Genomic DNA, 18,931 nt, shown 5'->3' with positions numbered 1-18,931 from the left:
ATTCAAGAATTTCTCAATTCTGTGTGCTCAGTTCTTAGGTGCTGGGAATTAAATATGAGATCTCCGAGTCTCAGACATGAAAGTCTTTTGCATAAACATTATGCTCTGTCCTGGCTCCACACTATTTTTTAAGCAAACAATTTTAAATTTCTCATTTGGCTTCATCAGTGACCCAGGTGTTATTCAGAAATATGTTACACCTACATTTGGGGGTGTTTCAGTTGTTTATTATCAACAGGCTTCACTTCTCCAAGCTGATATATATATACGGAGAGAGAGAGGGAGAGGGAGAAGGAGAAGGATGAGGATACAGAGCAAGAGGAGGAGGGGAAGGAGGAGAACCTATACTCCCACCAATGCAATAGGGGTTGGGTTTGTACTTATGCCACAAATACAGCAGAGCATTATTCAGGTGAGTCTCCTTTTTTACATTTAAAATTTTTTATTAGTAATTTAATAATAATTAACAAGATTGTAACATAACAGGGGTACAATTTCATATAGTTCCCACTACCAGAGTTCTGTGTCCCAACCCCTCCATTGAAAGCATCCCTATTTTTTTATTTTTTTTAGTGATTAGCACTGATTTACAAAATTACATTTCAACAGGGGTATGATTTCATTCAGTTCCCACCAACAGAGTTCTGAATCCCCAATCCTTCCATTGCAAGCCACAGCAGTTTTCTATTTATTGTTAACTTTATTCCACAGTGGTCTGAGAAGATACTTGGCATGATTTCAGTACTCTTGAATTTGTTGATACTGTCTTTGTGGCCTAACATGTGGTCTGTCCTTTAGGATGTTCTGTGTGGATTTGAAAACAATGTGTATTCCAATTTCTTGGGGTGAAGAATTATGAAAATGTCCTGAAGATTTATTCTCTCCATTTCTTCAATTAGTGCTCTTGTTTCTTTGTTGATTCTCTGCTTAGATGATCCAAGTATGAGAGTGGGGTGTTGAAGTCTCCTACTATTACTGTATTATTACTGATGTATTTTTGTACCTCTTTCAGTAAGTGTTTGATGTATTTAGATAGGCCTTCATTAGGTGCATATAAGTTAATAATTAGGTTACTGAAATCTTTCATCTTTGGGCCTCTGCTAGATTGCCAAGCTAATGGGCTAAGTTGATTAGAAAATGTATAATACCTTCCTTAGGCATTTCAACTAGGTATCCAGGTTTATTAAGTCTAAGTCTAATTGCAAAGGACTATTTAGCACTTTTACTTTGATTTACATAATTTCCCCTTGCATATGGATACATGTACACAGTACCCAATACTCTAAACCCTAGCATATATATCTAGTATCTTTAACTTTGTTAGATGATGTGCCATCATGTAAGTAGTCCCATGTGTTAGGAATGATCTCACCAGTTTTGAAGAGTTTTGAGGATGACATCACAGGCTTTGTATCTCTGGCTGCAGTTCACAGTATGAATTTAGTAGCCGCATAATGTGGGATGGCAGCACTAGTAGAAATTTGGTTGCAGTCAACACAGGTAGTATGGCAATAAGGAATCAGAGAGAAGAAATATCAAATATGGGCATATCCTAGAGGTTCCAGGACTAGAAAAAATAAGAATCTTAAAGAGAATGTAAGGGGTTTCTTTTAGTCTTAGAAAGAGTTTAAATTAGCAATAATTAGTTAATAATTATTATTATAACCAGGTTAGTAGGGGGTTTATTTTCTTTGATATTCCAATAGTTAGCACCCACAGTAATATACTTGACCCTAATGTGCTTTGTGCCACTTAGTAGTATCTGAAAATCTCTGTATTTTAGATACTGATAGAGCCAAATGGTTTTGATCTATCTAGTCTAAAGTTATGATTAATTTAGGTGTTTAAATAGCTGTATATACAGATATATTTTTAGAGCACCTTGAAAAATTTGAGCCCAGTGTCAGTTTGATCATCTTACAAATCTGAAATATTAAATACTTAGGCTAAAGAAAAAATTTATACTTATATATTTAAATATTTATATATTTATACTTATATGTTTATATTTATACTTAGTGCTATGTTAGACAGGTAACTTGAAGTGTTAAATCTATTTTCCCCTGACATCTTACATTAATAGTGATTTATGGGAGTCAGGCGGTAGTGCAGCAGGTTAAGTGCACATGGCACAAAGCACAAGGATCGGCATAAGGACCCTGGTTTGAGCCCCCAGCTCTCCACCTGCAGGGGGGGTCGCTCCACAAGTGTGAAGCAGGTGTGCATGTGTCTATCATTCTCTCTCCCTCTCTGTCTTCCCCTCCTCTCTCCATTTCTCTCTGTCCTATCCAACAATGATAACATCAATAACAACAACAACAATAAATACAACAACAATAAAAAACAACAAGGGCAACAAAAGGGAAAATAAATAAATACAAAAAATTTTTTAAATAGTGATTTATGAGTAAATAGAGCATAATTTCACATCTATCCTACCACCAAAGGTCTGTTCCCTCCTCCCCCATCCCAACCCCTCTAGGTAACCACTATAGTTTTGTACAATCTAAATATGGGTTGGCTTTTTGTTTGTTTCAAGTTTATGTGTTCAGTTCTCTTAATTCCATATGAGTGAAAACAATCCTGTAGTTGTCTTTTACCTCCTTGCTTACTTTACTAAGCATAATATCCTCAGTTTTTATCCATTTTATCTCAAAGGACACAAAGTCATATTCTTATTGCTGAGTAGTACTCCACTGAGTTTATGCCCCATAACATTTTTATCCAGTCATCTGTCAAAGGGCATTTTTGTTACTGAGTCATTGTGTTCAACCATCACTACTACTCCAGTAACCACTTAGCAGATTCTCTAGGGGCCCCTATGATGCCTTACTTGCTTAAACTTTCTGTTTCACCTCAGCAGGGAACCCTAAGCTACCTGAAATGTGACCCGTTCAATCATGCTGGCCCTATGGTATTTAGTTGATACATAGTGCTCAACCAAGCCCTGCCTACTCCAACTCTATCTCAGAAAATTCACCATGCTGGTGACCCTAAACAAAAGGTGTCATGCCTGACTTCAACTTTCTGTTTTACCTCTCCTGTGAGGCCTAGAGCTACCTAAAAGTTGACTGTTTACTCAGCCCATTCTTATGAAATTTTGCTGATTCATGGTGCTCAGTCCAGCCCTGCCAACCTCAGGTACCCCTCAGCAGATAGGCCACACTGGTTGGCCACACTCTACTTTCTGTTTCACTTCAGCTGAGAGCCCAAAAGCTACTTGTAATCTGAGTGCTCACTCAGCCTGGCACTATGGTTTTGCAAAGTAATGGTGTTCAGCCCCACCAACTGCTGCTACCCCTCATCAGATATGATAGGGGGCACCTGGTGCTCTGGCTGGCTTAAACCTTTCTGTTTCACCTCTGCTGCAAGCCCCAAAGCTACATTTAAGCTGACTGTTCACTCAGACTGACCCTATGGCATTTTGCTGAGTCACAGTGCTTGCCCCTACCCTTCCCTCCCCAGGTACCCCTCAGTAGATTCGCCATGCCTAGTTCGCTCCATGCACTTGGCAACCTGTCTGGCTTAAACTTTCCATTTTACATCTGCTGTGAGCCTTAGCGCTAGCTACCTGAAACCTCAGGGTTCACACAACCTGGCCCTGTGACATTTTGCTGAGTCATGGTTCCCAGCCCAGCCACACTCATGCCAGCTACCTCTCAGCAGATTCATTATCCTGGTTGGCAATGACCAAATAGTGAGGTGACTGGTGTAACTTGCTGTTTCTCTTAAGCTATAAATCCTAAAGATCCGTGTAAGCTGAATGTTCAGTAGCCTGGCCCTATGGTATTTTGATTAGTCATGTTGATGAGCCACCTCAGCTACAATTCAGCAGACTCAGGAGGGGCCCACCTGGTGCACTGATTGCCTTAAATTTTCTGTTTCACCTCTGCTGGAACTCCCTGGAGCTAAATATAAACTGACTGTTCATTCAGCCCGAGTTTATGGCATTTTATTGAGCCATGGTGCTCCATTTTTCTTCTTTTTCCTCAGGAGTGCTTTTGCTATTCATGTTTGCTTAATATCCCACATGAATTTTTGAATTAGATGCTCAATTTCCTTAAAATGTGTCATTGGGATTGTAATGGGGATTACATTGAATCTGTAGATTGTTTTTGGCAAAACTGCCATTTTAATGACCTTCCAATCCAGGAACAGGGGATGTTCTTCCATTTCTTTGTGTCATCTTCTATTTCTTTGAACAGTGTCTTATAGTTTTCCTTGAAATGGTCTTTCATGTCCTTTGTTAGATTTATTCCTAGGTGTTTAATCTTTTTGGATCCAATTGTAAATGGCATTGCTTTCTTTGCTTTTGTTTCCTTTGGCCCACCTTTTGTGTAGAGAAATGCCACATATTTGGGGGTGTTTTTTCCATAACCTGCTACTTTACTGAATTTATTGATAGTTTCCAGTAGTTTTTTGGCAAAGTTTCTGGGGTCCTCTAGTTATATCAACATGTCATCTGCAAATAATGATAGGTTAACTTCAATGTTTCCAATCTAAATTCCTTTGATATCTCTTTCTTGCTTGATTGTGCTGGTGAGGACTTCTAGGACTGTGTTGAATAGAAGTGATAAGAGTGGGCATCCTTGTCTAGTTCCTGATTTTAGGGGAAAAGCTTTCAATTTTTCCCCATTGACTGTGATGTTAGCCATAGGTTTGTAATATATATATATATATATATATATATATATATATATAGCCTTTATTATATTGATGACTTTTCCTTCCTCTCCCATTTTCTTGAGGGCCTTTATCATACATAGATGTTGGACTTTGTTGAATGATTTTTCTACACCAATTGATAAATATTTGTATCTTTCTTTTTTGTTGATATGGTGGACTGCATTATTGACTTGCAAATGTTGAACCATCCTGGGGCTCCTGGGGATGAATCCTACTTAGTGTTGGTGGATTATTCTCTTAATATGTTGTTGGATTCAATTAGCCAAGATTTAGTTGAGGATCTTTACATCAGTGTTCATCAGGGTTATTGGTCTATACTTTTGTTTTTTAGTAGGGTCCTTTCCTGCTTTGGGGTGTTGGGGTGATGTTAGCCTCATAAAGTGTGTTTGGGAGTGGTCCTTCCGTTTTTCTGGGAGAGACTGAGGAGGATGTGTGTTAGTTTTTCTTTGAATATTTCATAGAATTTGTTAGTATAGCCATCTGGACCTGGGATTTTATTCTTGGGGAGGCTTTTGATTATTGTTTCAGTTTTTTTTATTAGCGATTGATTTGTTAAGTTTATCTACTTCCTCTTGTCAAGATTGGCAGTTGATAAAACTCTAAGAATGTGTCCATTTCTTCTAAGTTGTGAAATTTAGTTCCATACATATGTCTGTAATATTCTCACATAATCCTCATGTTGTAATATCTCCTCTCTCATTTCTGAGCAATTTTACCATAGCATTATCTATTTTTCTCTAGGTGAGTATAGCTAGTGGTTTATCTATTTTATTTATCCTTTCAAAGAAACAACTTAGTTTCATCAGTTTTCCGAATGGTCATTTTGTTTTCTATTTCATTGATTTCTGCTCTGATTTTATCTATTTTCTGTCTCCTGCTGATTATTACCCCTCTTTGAAGCTCCACTTCTAGTGGATTCAGGTGGGTTATTAGTGGTTTACTACTGATTTCTTTTTTTTGGTAATGTGGGTCAGTATTGCTATGAACTTCCCCTTGAGGACAATTGCTATAAACTTCCCCCTGAGGATAGCTTTTGCTGGATTCCACAGGGCATTGTGGTTAGGTTCTTAATTACAATTCTTAAATTTTAAAAATTTCTTTATTGGGGAATTAATGTTTTGCACTCAACAGTAAATACAATACATAACATGCATAACATTTCCCAGTTTTCCATATAACAATACAACCCCCCTAGGTCCTCTGTCATACTTCTTGGATATGCATTCTCCCCAACCACACACCCCAGAGTCTTTTACTTTGGTGCAATATGCCAATTCCAGTTCAGGTTCTACTTGTGTTTTCTCTTCTGATCATGCTTTTCAACTTCTGCCTGAGAGTGAGATCATCCCATATTCATCCTTCTGTTTCTGACTTATTTCACTTAACAAGAATTTTTCAAGGTCCATCCAAGATCAGCTGAAAATGGTGAAGTCACCATTTTTTACAGCTGAGAGGTATTCCATTATATATATATACCATAACTTGCTCAGCCACTCATCTGTTGTTGGACACCTGGGTTGCTTCCAGGTTTTAACTACTACAGATTTTGCTGCCAAGAACATATGTGTACACAGATCTTTTTGGATGGATGTGTTGGGTTCCTTAGGATATATCCCAAGGAGAGGAAATGCAGGTCCATTTCTAACCTTCTGAGAGTTCTCCAGACTGTTCTCCACAGAGGTTGGATGAATTGACATTTCCACCAGCAGTACAGGAGGGTTCATTTGATCCCACAACCTCTCCAGCATTTGCTGCTGTTACCTTTTCTGATGTATGACATTCTCACAGGAGTGAAGTGATATCTCATTGTTGTCTTGATTTGCATTTCTCTGACAGAGACTTGGAGCATTTTTTCATGTGTTTCTCGGCCTTTTGGATCTCTTCTGTGATGAATATTAGGTCCATGTCCTCCCCCCATTTTTGGATGGGGTTATTTGATGTCTTGTTGTTGAGAAATGCAAGTTCTTTATATATTCTGGTTATTAGCCTCTTGTCTGATATATGGTATATAATCTCCCATTCTGGGAAGGGTCTCTTGGCTTGGATAGTAGTTTCTTTTGCTGTGCAGAAGCTTTTTAATTTGATGTAGTCCCATAGGTTTATGTTTGCCTTAGTCTTCTTTGTAATTGGATTCATTTCATTGAAGATGTCTTTAAAATTTATGTGTAAAAGAGTTCTGCCAGTATTTTCCTCTAAGGATCTGATAATTTGTGGTCTAATATCCAAGTCCTTGATCCATTTGGAATTTACTTTTGTATTTGATGAAATATAGTGATTCAGTTTCATTCTTCTGCATGTATCAACCCATTTAATCCAACACCATTTGAGGAAGAGACTCATCTTTCCCCATTTAATTGTCTGGGCACCTTTGTCAAAGATTAGATGTCCATAGGTATAGGGGCTTCCTTCTGGGCTCTCAATTCTATTCCACTGGTCAGTATGTCTATTCATGTTCCAGTACCACGCAGTTTTGCTACAATGGCCCTATAATACAATCTGAGATCTGGGAGTGTGATGCCTTCGGTTCTATTCTTTTTTCTGAAGGTTGTTTTGGCAATTCTAGGTCTTTTCTGGTTCCAGGTAAACATTTGTAGCATTTGTTCTATTCTCCTAAAAAATGTGGTTAGGATCTTGATGGGGATAGAATTAAATTTGTAGATGGCTCTGGGTAGTATCTTCATTTTGATGATGTTAATTCTACCAACCCATGAACATGGAATATCTTTCCATTTCTTTGTGTCTTTTTCAGTTTCCTTGAGTAGTGACTCATAATTTTCAGTATGCAAATATTTCAGTTCTTTGGTTAGGTTTACTACTAGATATTTTATTGTCTTTGTTGCTATAGTAAAAGGAATTGCTTTCTAGATTTCAACTTCTTCTAACTTAGTGTTTGCATAGAGGAATGCCACTGACTTTTGAATGTTAATTTTGTAGCCTGACACCTTACTATATTGCCTGATGATATCCAAAAGCTTCTTGCTGGATTCCTTAGATTTTCCTATGTATACTATCATGTCATCTGCAAATAGGAAGAGTTTAACCTCTTCTATTCCAATCTGTATCCCTTTAATTCCTGATTGATATGGCAAGAATTTCCAACACTATGTTAAATAGTAATGTTGATAGTGGGCATCCCTGTCTAGTACCTGATCTGAGTGGAAATGCTTCCAGTTTTTCACCATTGAGTATGATGTTGGCTGTAGGTTTGCTATATATAGACTCCACTATCTTCAGGAATTTTCAATTTATTCCCATTTTTATAGTGTTTTGGTCATAAAAGGATGTTGTACTTTGTCAAAGGCATTCTCTGCATCTATTGATATGACCATGTGGTTTTTGGTTTTGCTTTTGTTGATGTGGTAGATAACACTGATTGATTTACATATATTAAACCAACTTTCCATGCCTGGGATAAACCCCACTTGGTCATGATAAACAATCTTTTTAATATACTGCTGTATCCGGTTGGCTAGAATTTTGTTCAATATTTTCGCATCTATGTTCATCAGAGATATTGGTCTGTAGTTTTCTTTTTTGGTTGTGTCCCTGTCTGCTTTGGTATCAAAGTGATTTTGGCTTCATAGAAGCTGGAAGGAGTATTCCAGTGTCTTCAATCTTCTGGAAGACTTTGAAAAGTAGAGGTATTGGTTCTTCTTTGAAGGTTTTGTGGAATTCATTTATAAAGCCATCTGGTCCAGGACTTTTATTTTTGGGAAGATTTTTGATAACTGTTTCAATTACATTAGCTGTGATGGGCCTGTTCATGTTATATAGTTCCTCTTTACTTAATTTTGGAAGTTGGTGGGTATCTAGGAAATCATCCATTTCTTCCAGGTTCTCTAGCTTGGTGGCATATAGTTGTTCATAGAAGCCTCGCATGGTATGTTAAATTACTTATTTTTTTTATTTATTTTCCTTTTTGTTGCCCTTGTTTTTTATTATTGTTGTAGTTATTGTTATTGATGTTATTGTTGTTGGATAGGACAGAGAGAAATGGAGAGAGGAGAGGAAGACAGAGAGGGGAGAGAAAGACAGACACCTGCAGACCTGCTTCACCACTTGTGAAGTGGCTCCCCTGCAGATGGGGAGCTGGGGGTATCCTTTGTCAGTCCACACGCTTAGAGCCACCTGCACTTAACCCACTGTGCTACCGCCCGACTCCCGATATGTTGAATTTCTGCAGTGTCTGTTGTGATATCTCCTCTTTCTTTTACTATCCGATTTATTTGGGTCTTCTCCCTTTTTTGTTTTGTGAGTCTGGCTAAAGGTTTGTCAATTTTGTTCACTCTTTCAAATAACCAACATTTACTTTCATTGATCTTTTGTATGGTTTTCTTATTTTCAATGTTACTGATTTCTGCCCTAACTTTAGTGATTTCTGTCCTTCTGGTTGCTTTAGGATTCCTTTTTTCTTCTTCTTCCAGGTCTTTAAGATATAAGATCAGGCTGTTTATTTGTGCTTTTTCTTGTTTCCCAATGTGTGCTTGTATGGCTATGAACTCCCCTCTCAGTACTGCCTTAGTTGTGTCCCAAGTGTTTTGATAACTTGTGACTTCATTTTCATTGAACTCTTGAAACATTTTGATTTCTTCCTTAATTTCCTCTTTGACCCAGTAGTTGTTAAGGAGTGTACTGTTGAGCTTCCACATTTTGGTACTATTGCTAATCTTTTGTTGATTGTTCAGTGTTAGTTTAATTCCACTGTGGTCTGAGAAGATGCTTGGGATTATTTCAATGCTCTTGAATTTGCTGATGCTGTCTTTGTGGCCTAACATATGGTCTATCCTTGAGAATGACCCATGTGGACTTGAGTAGAATGTGTATTCCAGTTTATTGGAAAATATCCAATAGTTCTAGCTTATCTATCTCCTCATATAGCTCCCTCATGTCTTTGTTGATTTTCTGCCTGGAAGATCTCTCAAGTTGAGAGAGTGGGGTGTTAAAGCCCCCTACTATTACTATGTTGCTGTTAATATATTCTGTAGTGTGTTTTTTGGTCTCCAGATTTAGGGCAATTTCAATTTTGTTTGGTTTCTAATTCATGCCTGAGAAGATGCATTTTATAATTTTAATATTTACCTATTTGTTTAGGTTGTCTTTGTGGACTAGCATATAATCAATCCTTGTGAATGTTCCATGTGTACTTAAGAGTGTGCAATCATATCTTTGGGGATTGAAAATTCCCAATTCATTCCTATTTCATCTATGGTTTCACCTATTCATTCCATTTCATCTATGGTTTTACTCAAGACCACTATCTCTCTATTGATTTTTTTGTACAGATAATCTGTGAATGATGTGTTAAAATCTCCTTTTATTATTGATATCAATGTCTCCCTTAAGTTCATTAAATATATTTTTAATATTTTGTACACCTGTTTGGGTATTATATATGATATATATATCATATATTTTATTATATATTTTATATATAATATAAAATATATATATTTTATATTATATATTATATAATATAATATATAATATATTTTATATATATTTTTTATTTTACTACTCCTTTGACCAATATGTAGTGTTCCTATCTCTGCTTAACTTCTTTACCTGAAAATCTGTTTTATCAGAGAACAGAATAGCTGTCCATGCCCCTTTTTGTGATTTATTAGCTTGAAATATCTTGCTCCAGCCCTTCACATTACTTTCCTCTTGTCTTTTCTTTGAATGTGTGTTTCCCAAAGCCATATAAATGAACAGATCCTGTTATTTAATCCACTTAGTTACTCTAAGTCTTTTGAGAGGTGAATTAATGTCATTAACATTTAGGGTGATTATTGATATATGTGGTTTACTTATATCCATTCTGATTTTTATTTGAGTTTGTTTTGAATTGTTGATTATTTTCCTATTTGTTACTATCTGTCCTTTTATGCAGATGAGTTTCTGTGATGAGTGCAGATGAGATTCTGATTCTTTTGTACTTTCTGTAAATCTGTTTTTTTTGTATTGCATTGTAGTTACCATATGTGAAATAACTAATATTGTGTATCTAATAAAGTTTTATAGAACTGCTTTGTCCTTTAATTCCTTCTACTTTACTGCTTTATTGTTCTTTCCTATTTTTTAATGACTTTATTTATTAATGAGAAATTTAGGAAGAAAGAACTAGATGTCACTCTAGAACATATGCTGCCAAGGATTGAACTCAGGACCTTAAGCTTGAGAGTCCACTACCATCTCCCAAATCACATTCTTTCCTATTTTTATTGTGTTCTTGGTTCTAATCTATTGATGTTCACCTTGCTTAGAATGTGTATTCTTTTGTTTCCTCCTTTTGTGTGGTACTCTGTTCAGTAATTCTTACAAGGTAGGGTTGATTATGGAAAATTCATTTAGCTTTTGGATATTTGAAAAGACCTTTAATTCTGCCTCATATTTGAAGGATAATTTTGCATGATACAAAATTTGTGGCTGTAATTACCTCTTATTTAGTACTTTGAATATGTCATTCCACTGTCTCCTTGTCTCTAGGGTTTCTGAAAGCTTGATAACTCTACCTTTGTATGCAACTTCTTTCCATTCCCTAGAAGCCTGCAAAATGTTTTCCTTGTCATAGAGTTTTGATAGTTTTACAATAATGTGCCTTGATGTTGGTCATTTTGCAGTTATGAACTTAGGTGAGTGGCTTGCCTCTTGAATAATTATGTTCTGAGGATTGTCTAAGTGAGGGCAATTCTCCGCTAAAATTCCTCTCAAAATTGTCTCTGGTCCTTTGACCCCCATCCCCATCCTTAGATAGTCCTATAACTCTTACATTAGACCTTGTCTTGAAGCCTGAAATTTCGTGGAGAGTTGTGTCATTCTTTCTAAACCTTTCCTCTCCCTCATCTTTAATTGAAACAGTTAACTAATGTTCTAGATTGGAAATTCTTTCTTCTACATATGTGAGTCTAATTCCTAAGCCTTCTATCTGAGCCACACTTTCACTCTCTGCAGCTCTATTTGAAGTTTTTATTTCATGCTTCCTAACTAGTTATTTCTGATTGATGTTCTTCTTTCAGTCTTTGTAGTTTCTTAGAAAATTCTTTTGAGCTCCTCTTCTGTGTTTCTTAATTCCATAGTAAAGTGTTCTTTCAAGTCTTGAGTATGTTTCTCCATACTATGCTTAGTTTCTTGGAGAGTCTTCATAATGAGTCTGTCTCTGATAGTCTCTCTATATCTACAATTTCTTGAAATACCTCTGTTTCATTTCTGACTGATATGGCATGCTTATTTGCTTGTTTTTGATATTTCTCTGCTTACATATGTATTGTGCTTGTTATTGCTGACCAGCAGGCAGTGCTATTGTTGTCATCACTAGCCTTCTCTTTGTTTATGTGTCGAATAGCATAAGGGATGAGTGCTTGGCTTGGTTTAAGGGCTTTTATTTTAATCGTACTTTTTCTTGTGTTGCGTGTATATAATTACTTGGTATCATTTTGATATTTAATTATGCCTCAGAAGGTTACTGCTGGGCTTATGCTGTCTTCATATAAGCAGGACAAATAGCTGTTTAACCATTTGGCAGTTTGTCAATGCCAGCTGCTGCTAATTACCTTTAAGTTTTGGAGACAGACTGAAATCTTATGGTGGCAAATGTTCCCCTTTTTTGGGCATGTCTTTGCATGAAATTCAGAAGACTATTACTTTTGAGTCAAGGATTAAAATGTAACAAGCTCCTTTCTCTTACAACCAGCTTGCTGTAAGTAGAGGAAAATGGTGTTGCTCAGTGCTACCCAGAGTGGAAAATTTCTGTGTTTATCTATAAACCCACACCCTTTCTTGCCCCAGTCATGTACTTGAGCATCCACTGTTGGGTGCAGATGTCTCAGGTGTAGTTGGTGGATTTAGTAAGGTCTATCACTGTGAATACTTGTTGTTGTTGTTTGTGGGGGTTACTCCATGGCCACACCTCCCAGAAGTTATTTTTTATTTTCATAGTTGATTTTTAAAATTTATTATTGGATAGAGACAGAGAAAAATTGAGAGGGGGAGGAGGAAATAGAGAGGGAGAGGAACACCAGAAGCCGGGGACTTGAACCCAGGTCCTTGTGCGCTATAATGTGTGCACTTAACCAGGTGCTCCATGACCTGGCCCTTTCCTAGTTTATTTCTAGCCTCATATCATCATGTTCAAAAAAGACACTTTTTATGATTACTATACTCATGTATTTATTAAGACTGCCTATGTCACAATTTTCAATCCTTGAGAATGTTTTATGTGTATTTAAGTGTATTTTTATTTTTATATGTAATTATGTGTATTAACTTCTCTTGGGATAGGACATTCTTTACAGGTTGGTTAAGAACATCTTATCTATGAATTCATTTGAGTCCATTTTTTTCTTGCTGTTTTTTAGTCATTATCTCTCTCCTGCTGTGAATAGTGTGTTAAGATCTCTTTATTATTTTGCTACTGTCAATGTATCACTTGAGGTAGTTTAATACATTTTATATACATGAGATTATTTTCTTAGCTGAGTGTAGGACTCTGAGTAGCTCCCTTGCCCATTTTCTATCCACTGACCATGCATATCTGCACCCTCTTGTGACTAAGTAAGTTTCTTAAGAAACCTTTGTTTTAATTTTCCCAGGTTTCAGGTAATATTTTAGTTGATTTAAGTAGGTGATAGGAGAGCAGAAGTGCAACAGCTGCCACTCCGCTGGCCATACCAGTAAAAGTTGACCAAGATTTATTTTCCTAAGCTGCTAAGGCCTGAGTAGACTGCAAAGATTTAGTTATCATCCAAGTTTTTTCCTTAAACACTGGTGATATCTTGTGTGCAATTCACTATCTTGCTCCTGTGTTCATAGGTTAAGCACCCAGATCCACCAACAATGTGCTCTAATATGTAACTTCCAAAATTGTTCCAGGTATTATTAAACATGATTTCTTAAGTTCTGAGAATTTCTCTCTGACTACATGTGCCTGCACCCACCTGTATCTTAATGATCTTCTGAAAAATCCCCATTGTAATTTAACAATGTCAGGAAGCTGCTACTCTATGGCCATGTTGCTGAAAGTCTCCCACCTAATTAGTTTTTTTTAAGTTTTTATTTATAAAATGGAAACACTGACAAGACCATAGAATAAGAGGGGTACAATTCCACAAAACTCCTGCCACTGGAAATCCATATCCCATTCCCTCTCCTGATAGCTTTCCTATTCTTTAACGCTCTGGGAGCATGGACCCAGGGTCATTATGGGGTGCAGAAGGTGGAAGGTCTGGCTTCTGTAATTGCTTCCCCATTGACAGGATGATTCATATTCCCAGCCTGTCTCTCTTTCCCAAGTGCAGCAGGTTTCTGGGGAGGTGGGGCTCCAGGACATGGTGGAGCTGGCATCTGGAACCTGGTGGCTGAAAAAGAGTTATGATAGAAAGCAGAACAAATTGTTGAATAATCATGAACCTTAAGGCAAGAATATTGCAGATGGAGATTTGGGGTCTCTGTTTTGGAAAAAGGTAGTAGGTCAATTTTAGGTATATTCCAGGGGCCCATGACTCAACTAGTTTTTGCCTGCACCTGACATCTAATGTGCAGGCTACCTAAGCTATTGTTTGGGGGGATGGTGTCATAGTTGGAAAAAGGACCAGAAAGCTGAATCAGGGAAGACAGTAGCTCCCAAACATGTGGAAAGTATATATTGTTAACTGTAAACCCCACTGATCTGATCTGGGGCCCATATTCAGCACAGGAGCCTATGTAACCTCTGCATCCCTGTAGGTCTGAGCTCATATTCTGTGGTCATGGCTAGGAACACTTCAGGATGCACCAATTTCAGGATGCATCATCCTCGGGTGACAGGCAAAGTGTGCTATCCACCTCCCATCAGAGATGGGAAGATTCCCTACTATTGTTGATTCACAGTGAGGGCCAGGTCCAATAGGGGCCCACAGTTATGTTATATTGTTCCTGATGGATATGAGTAGTGACAGTGGTGAGAGGGATCTGTTAGAGGTCTAGGCCCAACATGTCTGGGAATCCCAAGACTGCCTGACTAGGGTCCCACCATGTCATTATTTTTAAAGATAACCTGGTTTGGAGTTTCCAAATCCAATTCCAACATTAGTGTGTATGAAGCTTTCCCCACACAACAAAATATGTCTCAGATAAAGTAGGATGTTGAAGAATTCAACTCAAATCAGCTCAGTTCCAACATTATCTACAAGGAGTTGCCATTAGATCCCCAGATTAAAAACAAATATCCCAAGACTGCCCACAAATTAGGCTATTTCTTGTTATTCTGATCAGATAGTTACATTTTGGGGGCACTCACAACTCCCCCCTCAGGTTTCAGGTGCCAGCGACAAACTCAGAGTATTACCTGTACTTCTATAAATCAGACATTCCCACAAAGCTCACTTTCAATTCAATTCATTTTCTAAAGCAGCTTACAGCTCAGGGATTGCATTTATTCAGTAGATCACCATTTTATTACAAAGGACATATATATATAAAGGATATAAAAATCAATAGACATATGAAAGGGTGCCGGGATAGCCTGAGGGTACTTCTTCCCGAGCTAGTGCTCTCTGGGTTGGAGAGAACTCAACTGGAGCCGATCTAGGCTGCTGTGTGGGAGAGGGATCAGGAATTCGTGCCGCACCAACTTTGCAGGAGATACACTCTGGAACTCTTGGAGCCGGAAAGCAATTTCCAAGTGTCTTTAATCAAAAGAGCAGCTGTTTTTATACTCTCCAAGTAGGGTGGAAACAGGATGTGATATAGAGAGGGTGGAGAGAAAAGTGACTGGTGAAGATCAGAGTGTGACAAGGAGGGGGCGGAGCAGGCGAGAATCCTATCACTGAACCACCAATGCCCTGGAGGGAGTGCTTTATGTAAATGTAAAAGTGACTTATGTAAATAGACCAAAGCTTTGAATGGGATCAATAAATCCCTATATAGGCATATGGTTAAGCAGAAGCCAGGGGGAGCTGGCATACTACCCAACAAAAGGGTATATTGGGAAAGATTCTATAGAAAGTATATCCTGCCCTCATGGTGATTAATATACAGTTAGATGGTATATAGAAGTGATAGGGGGCTGGGCGGTAGTATAGCGGGTTAAGTGCACATGGTGCAAAGCTCAAGGAGGGCTGTAAGGATGCCAATTCCAGACCCCGGCTCCCCACCTGCGGGGGTGGGTGGGGCCACTTCACAAGTGGTAAAGCTCATCTGCAGGTGTCTGTCTTTCTCTCCCCCTCTCTGTCTTCCCCTCCTCTCTCAATTTCTCTCTGTCCTATCCAACAATAATGACAGCAATAACAACAACAATAATAACAGTAGCAACAATGATAAACAACAAGGGCAGCAAAAGGGAAAAATATGACCTCTAAGAACAGTGGATTCGTAGTGTAGGCACTGAGCCCCAGCTAAAACCCTGGAGACCAAAAAATTTAAAAATTAAGAAAAAAAAATGACAGAAGTGCTGTGATTCACCAGCTTGGAAGCTCTTTGAAGCTTCTCCTTTGGGTATTATGAAAGCTTTGTGACATTGGCATTATTGAATAATTTGTTAATTATTGACAATGATTCAACTTCTAATTCCTCTTCCTTCCTTCATGAGACTGGAAGTTCTCAATATCTAATAGCTTATCATTTCATTGGTTTTCTAGGCAGCCAGTCCCTAGTAGTAGGCATTTCCAAAAGTTACCTCATTCACATAATAAAAAGCACCTTTACCACTCTCAATCCTAGGGAAATTCCAAGGATGTGGAAAACTGAATCAGGAACTACAATCACTTGAATGTCCAAATACATATTTAGTATAAATCACAATATCCCACAGTCTTCCCATTGATAAATCCCAGATTTATTTCTTTCTCCTAGAACTCTGACTCCATAGACTCTTTTAAAACAACTTTTATTAGTGATTTAATATTTATTCACAAAATTACATTTCAACAGGGGTATAAATCCACTTCATTCTCATCACCAGGATTCTGAATCTTCAGTCACCCCACTGCAAGCCACCACATGTGCCAGCCATCATATTAACAACTCTCTGTCTACATTTATATATAATTCCCCCTTTTTTAAGCCAGACGTCCAACCTTCTACACCCCATAATGATCCTGGGTCTATACTCCCAGAGGGATAAAGAATAGGAAAGCTATCAAGGGAGGGGATTTAATACGGAGTTCTAATAGTGGGGATTATATGGAATTGTATCTTTCTTTTTTTTTTTTAAATATTTATTCCTTTTTGTTGCCCTTGTTTTGTTGTAGTTATTATTGTTATTGTTATTGATGTTGTTTTTGTTGGATAGAACAGAGAGAAATGGAGATGAGGAAGGAAAGAAAGATAGACACCTGCAGACCTGCATCAACACTTGTGAAGTGACTCCCCTGCAGGTGGGGAGCCAGCGGCTTGAACCAGGATCCTTAGGCCGGTCCTTGTGCTTTGTGCCACGTGGCTTAACCCACTGCGCTACTGCCCGACTCCCAGAATTGTACCTTTCTTATCCTAAGTATTCTCAATACTTCCATTTTAAAAATAAATAATAAAGAAGTCGGCAGTAGAGCAGCGGGTTAAACGCAGGTGGCACAAAGCACAAAGACTGGCTTATGGATCCTGGTTCGATTCCCTGGCTCCCCACCTGCAGGGGAGTCGCTTCACAAGTGGTGAAGCAGGTCTTCAGGTGTCTTTCTCTCCTCCTCTCTTTCTTCCCCTCCTCTCTCTATTTCTCTCTGTCCTATCCAACGACAACTACAACAATAAAACAAGGGCAACAAAAGAGAATAAATAAATACTTTAAAATAAATTATTTATTTATAATAAATAATAAAATTTATTTATTAATTAAAAATCACTCATCTGAATCATCATCTTCTTGGAACACCAGAGAACCACTTTGTTCATACTCTGTGCAGCAATTGTTCATTTTCTCACAATACCTTCTTTTTTACCCATGTTTAAAATATCCACTTATAACCTGCACACTACTTTGTTTTTCTATTTAGTACATAAATGTAATGAATTTATATTTTGTCTTTTGTTTTATTTTTACCTTTCTGAACCTTTTATTAACCTTTATTTTGCATTTATGGCATAGTTCCTGTCTTCCTATACCTGAAATCTCCCCACTCTGAGTGTAGAAGTAGGCTTTTGATAGTGATTTATCTGGTGACTAAATGAATTACCACTCCAAAGAATATGTCTCTCCACTTTATTTCAGGATGGCATTTAAGGACTTCAGGGTCCATTTTGACAAAGTTGAGATCTGTAATCTCACTCCAGATGCCCTAGAGGAGAATACTCTTCACAAATGGGAGGTGACAGTCCACCAAGGAAGTTGGGTTCGGGGCTCCACAGCTGGTGGTTGCCGCAATTTCTTGGGTTGGTAATTTCCCGTCACTCCCTCTGTAATTCTCAGTTCATTCTAAACTGGGGACATCTGTGGGTTAGGGTCATAACTGGAAAAAAGGTGAAATGGGAATACAGAAGAATTTCAATTATGATTGAGAAAAGAGGGTTGAAGAGATTTAGTAAAACACCAAATAAAATTATTCAGGGAGGGAGCTGGGTGGTAGCGCAGTGGGTTAAGCACACATGGTGCAAAGTGCAAGGACCTGTGTAAGGATCCCAGTTCAAGCCCCAGCTCCCCACCTGCGGGGGGGGGGGGGTCACTTCACAAGTGATAAAGCAGGTCTGCAGGTATCTCTATCTTTCTCTCCCCATCTCTGTCTTCCCATCTTCTCTGGATTTCTCTCTGTCCTTTCCAACAACAATGGACAGGAGAGCGAATATCAGAATCCATGGTTTCCAAATGTAATCATTTATTCACATGCTCAGTAAGAGCTAAGAGTAATTAAACAAATGGCCTCAATTTCCCTCTGAGTATTCACTGATCTAACAAAGCTTGATTAGTGTTGTTGATTGATTGATTGATTGATTAACTTTGTTCCAATTGTCAGTGACAAAAAGAACTAACCCAGAACGATGAAGCCAGGAGTCAGGCTGACTTTGCTCTAATTGACAATTACAAGTGCTCTACATTCTCCTTTGAAAAGAGAGAGAGATGGAATATTATCGTCAACTAGATCAAAAAGTTGCCCTTGAGGGGGCCAGGTGGTGGCTCAGTGGGTTGAAAGCACATGGCGCAAAGCACAGGGACTGGAGTAAGGATCCCAGTTCCAGCCCCTGGCTCCCCACCTGCAGGAGGTCGCTTCATAGGCAGAGAAGCAGGTCTACAGGTGTCTATCTTTCTCTCCCCCTCTCTGTCTTCCCCTCCTCTCTCCATTTCTCT

At 38.1% G+C, this 18,931-nt stretch overlaps 1 protein-coding gene across 3 annotated transcripts in view; it reads left to right on the top strand.

The window, feature by feature from the left end:
- CAPN9 (calpain 9) overlaps nt 1–18,931 on the top strand; it is a 138,009-nt gene that overhangs the window by 84,212 nt on the left and 34,866 nt on the right. For all 3 annotated transcript variants that reach the window (XM_060192018.1, XM_060192019.1, XM_060192017.1), the window contains one exon: nt 17,861–18,021. In XM_060192018.1, coding sequence (XP_060048001.1) covers nt 17,861–18,021 — 161 coding nt within the window. The remainder of the gene's footprint in view (nt 1–17,860; nt 18,022–18,931) is intronic.

The sequence above is a fragment of the Erinaceus europaeus genome, chromosome 6 (genome assembly GCF_950295315.1).
Source record: "Erinaceus europaeus chromosome 6, mEriEur2.1, whole genome shotgun sequence".
Taxonomy (NCBI): Eukaryota; Metazoa; Chordata; class Mammalia; order Eulipotyphla; family Erinaceidae; genus Erinaceus; species Erinaceus europaeus.
Note: the sequence above shows the minus strand (reverse complement) of the source record. Positions and strands in the feature narration are given on the sequence as shown.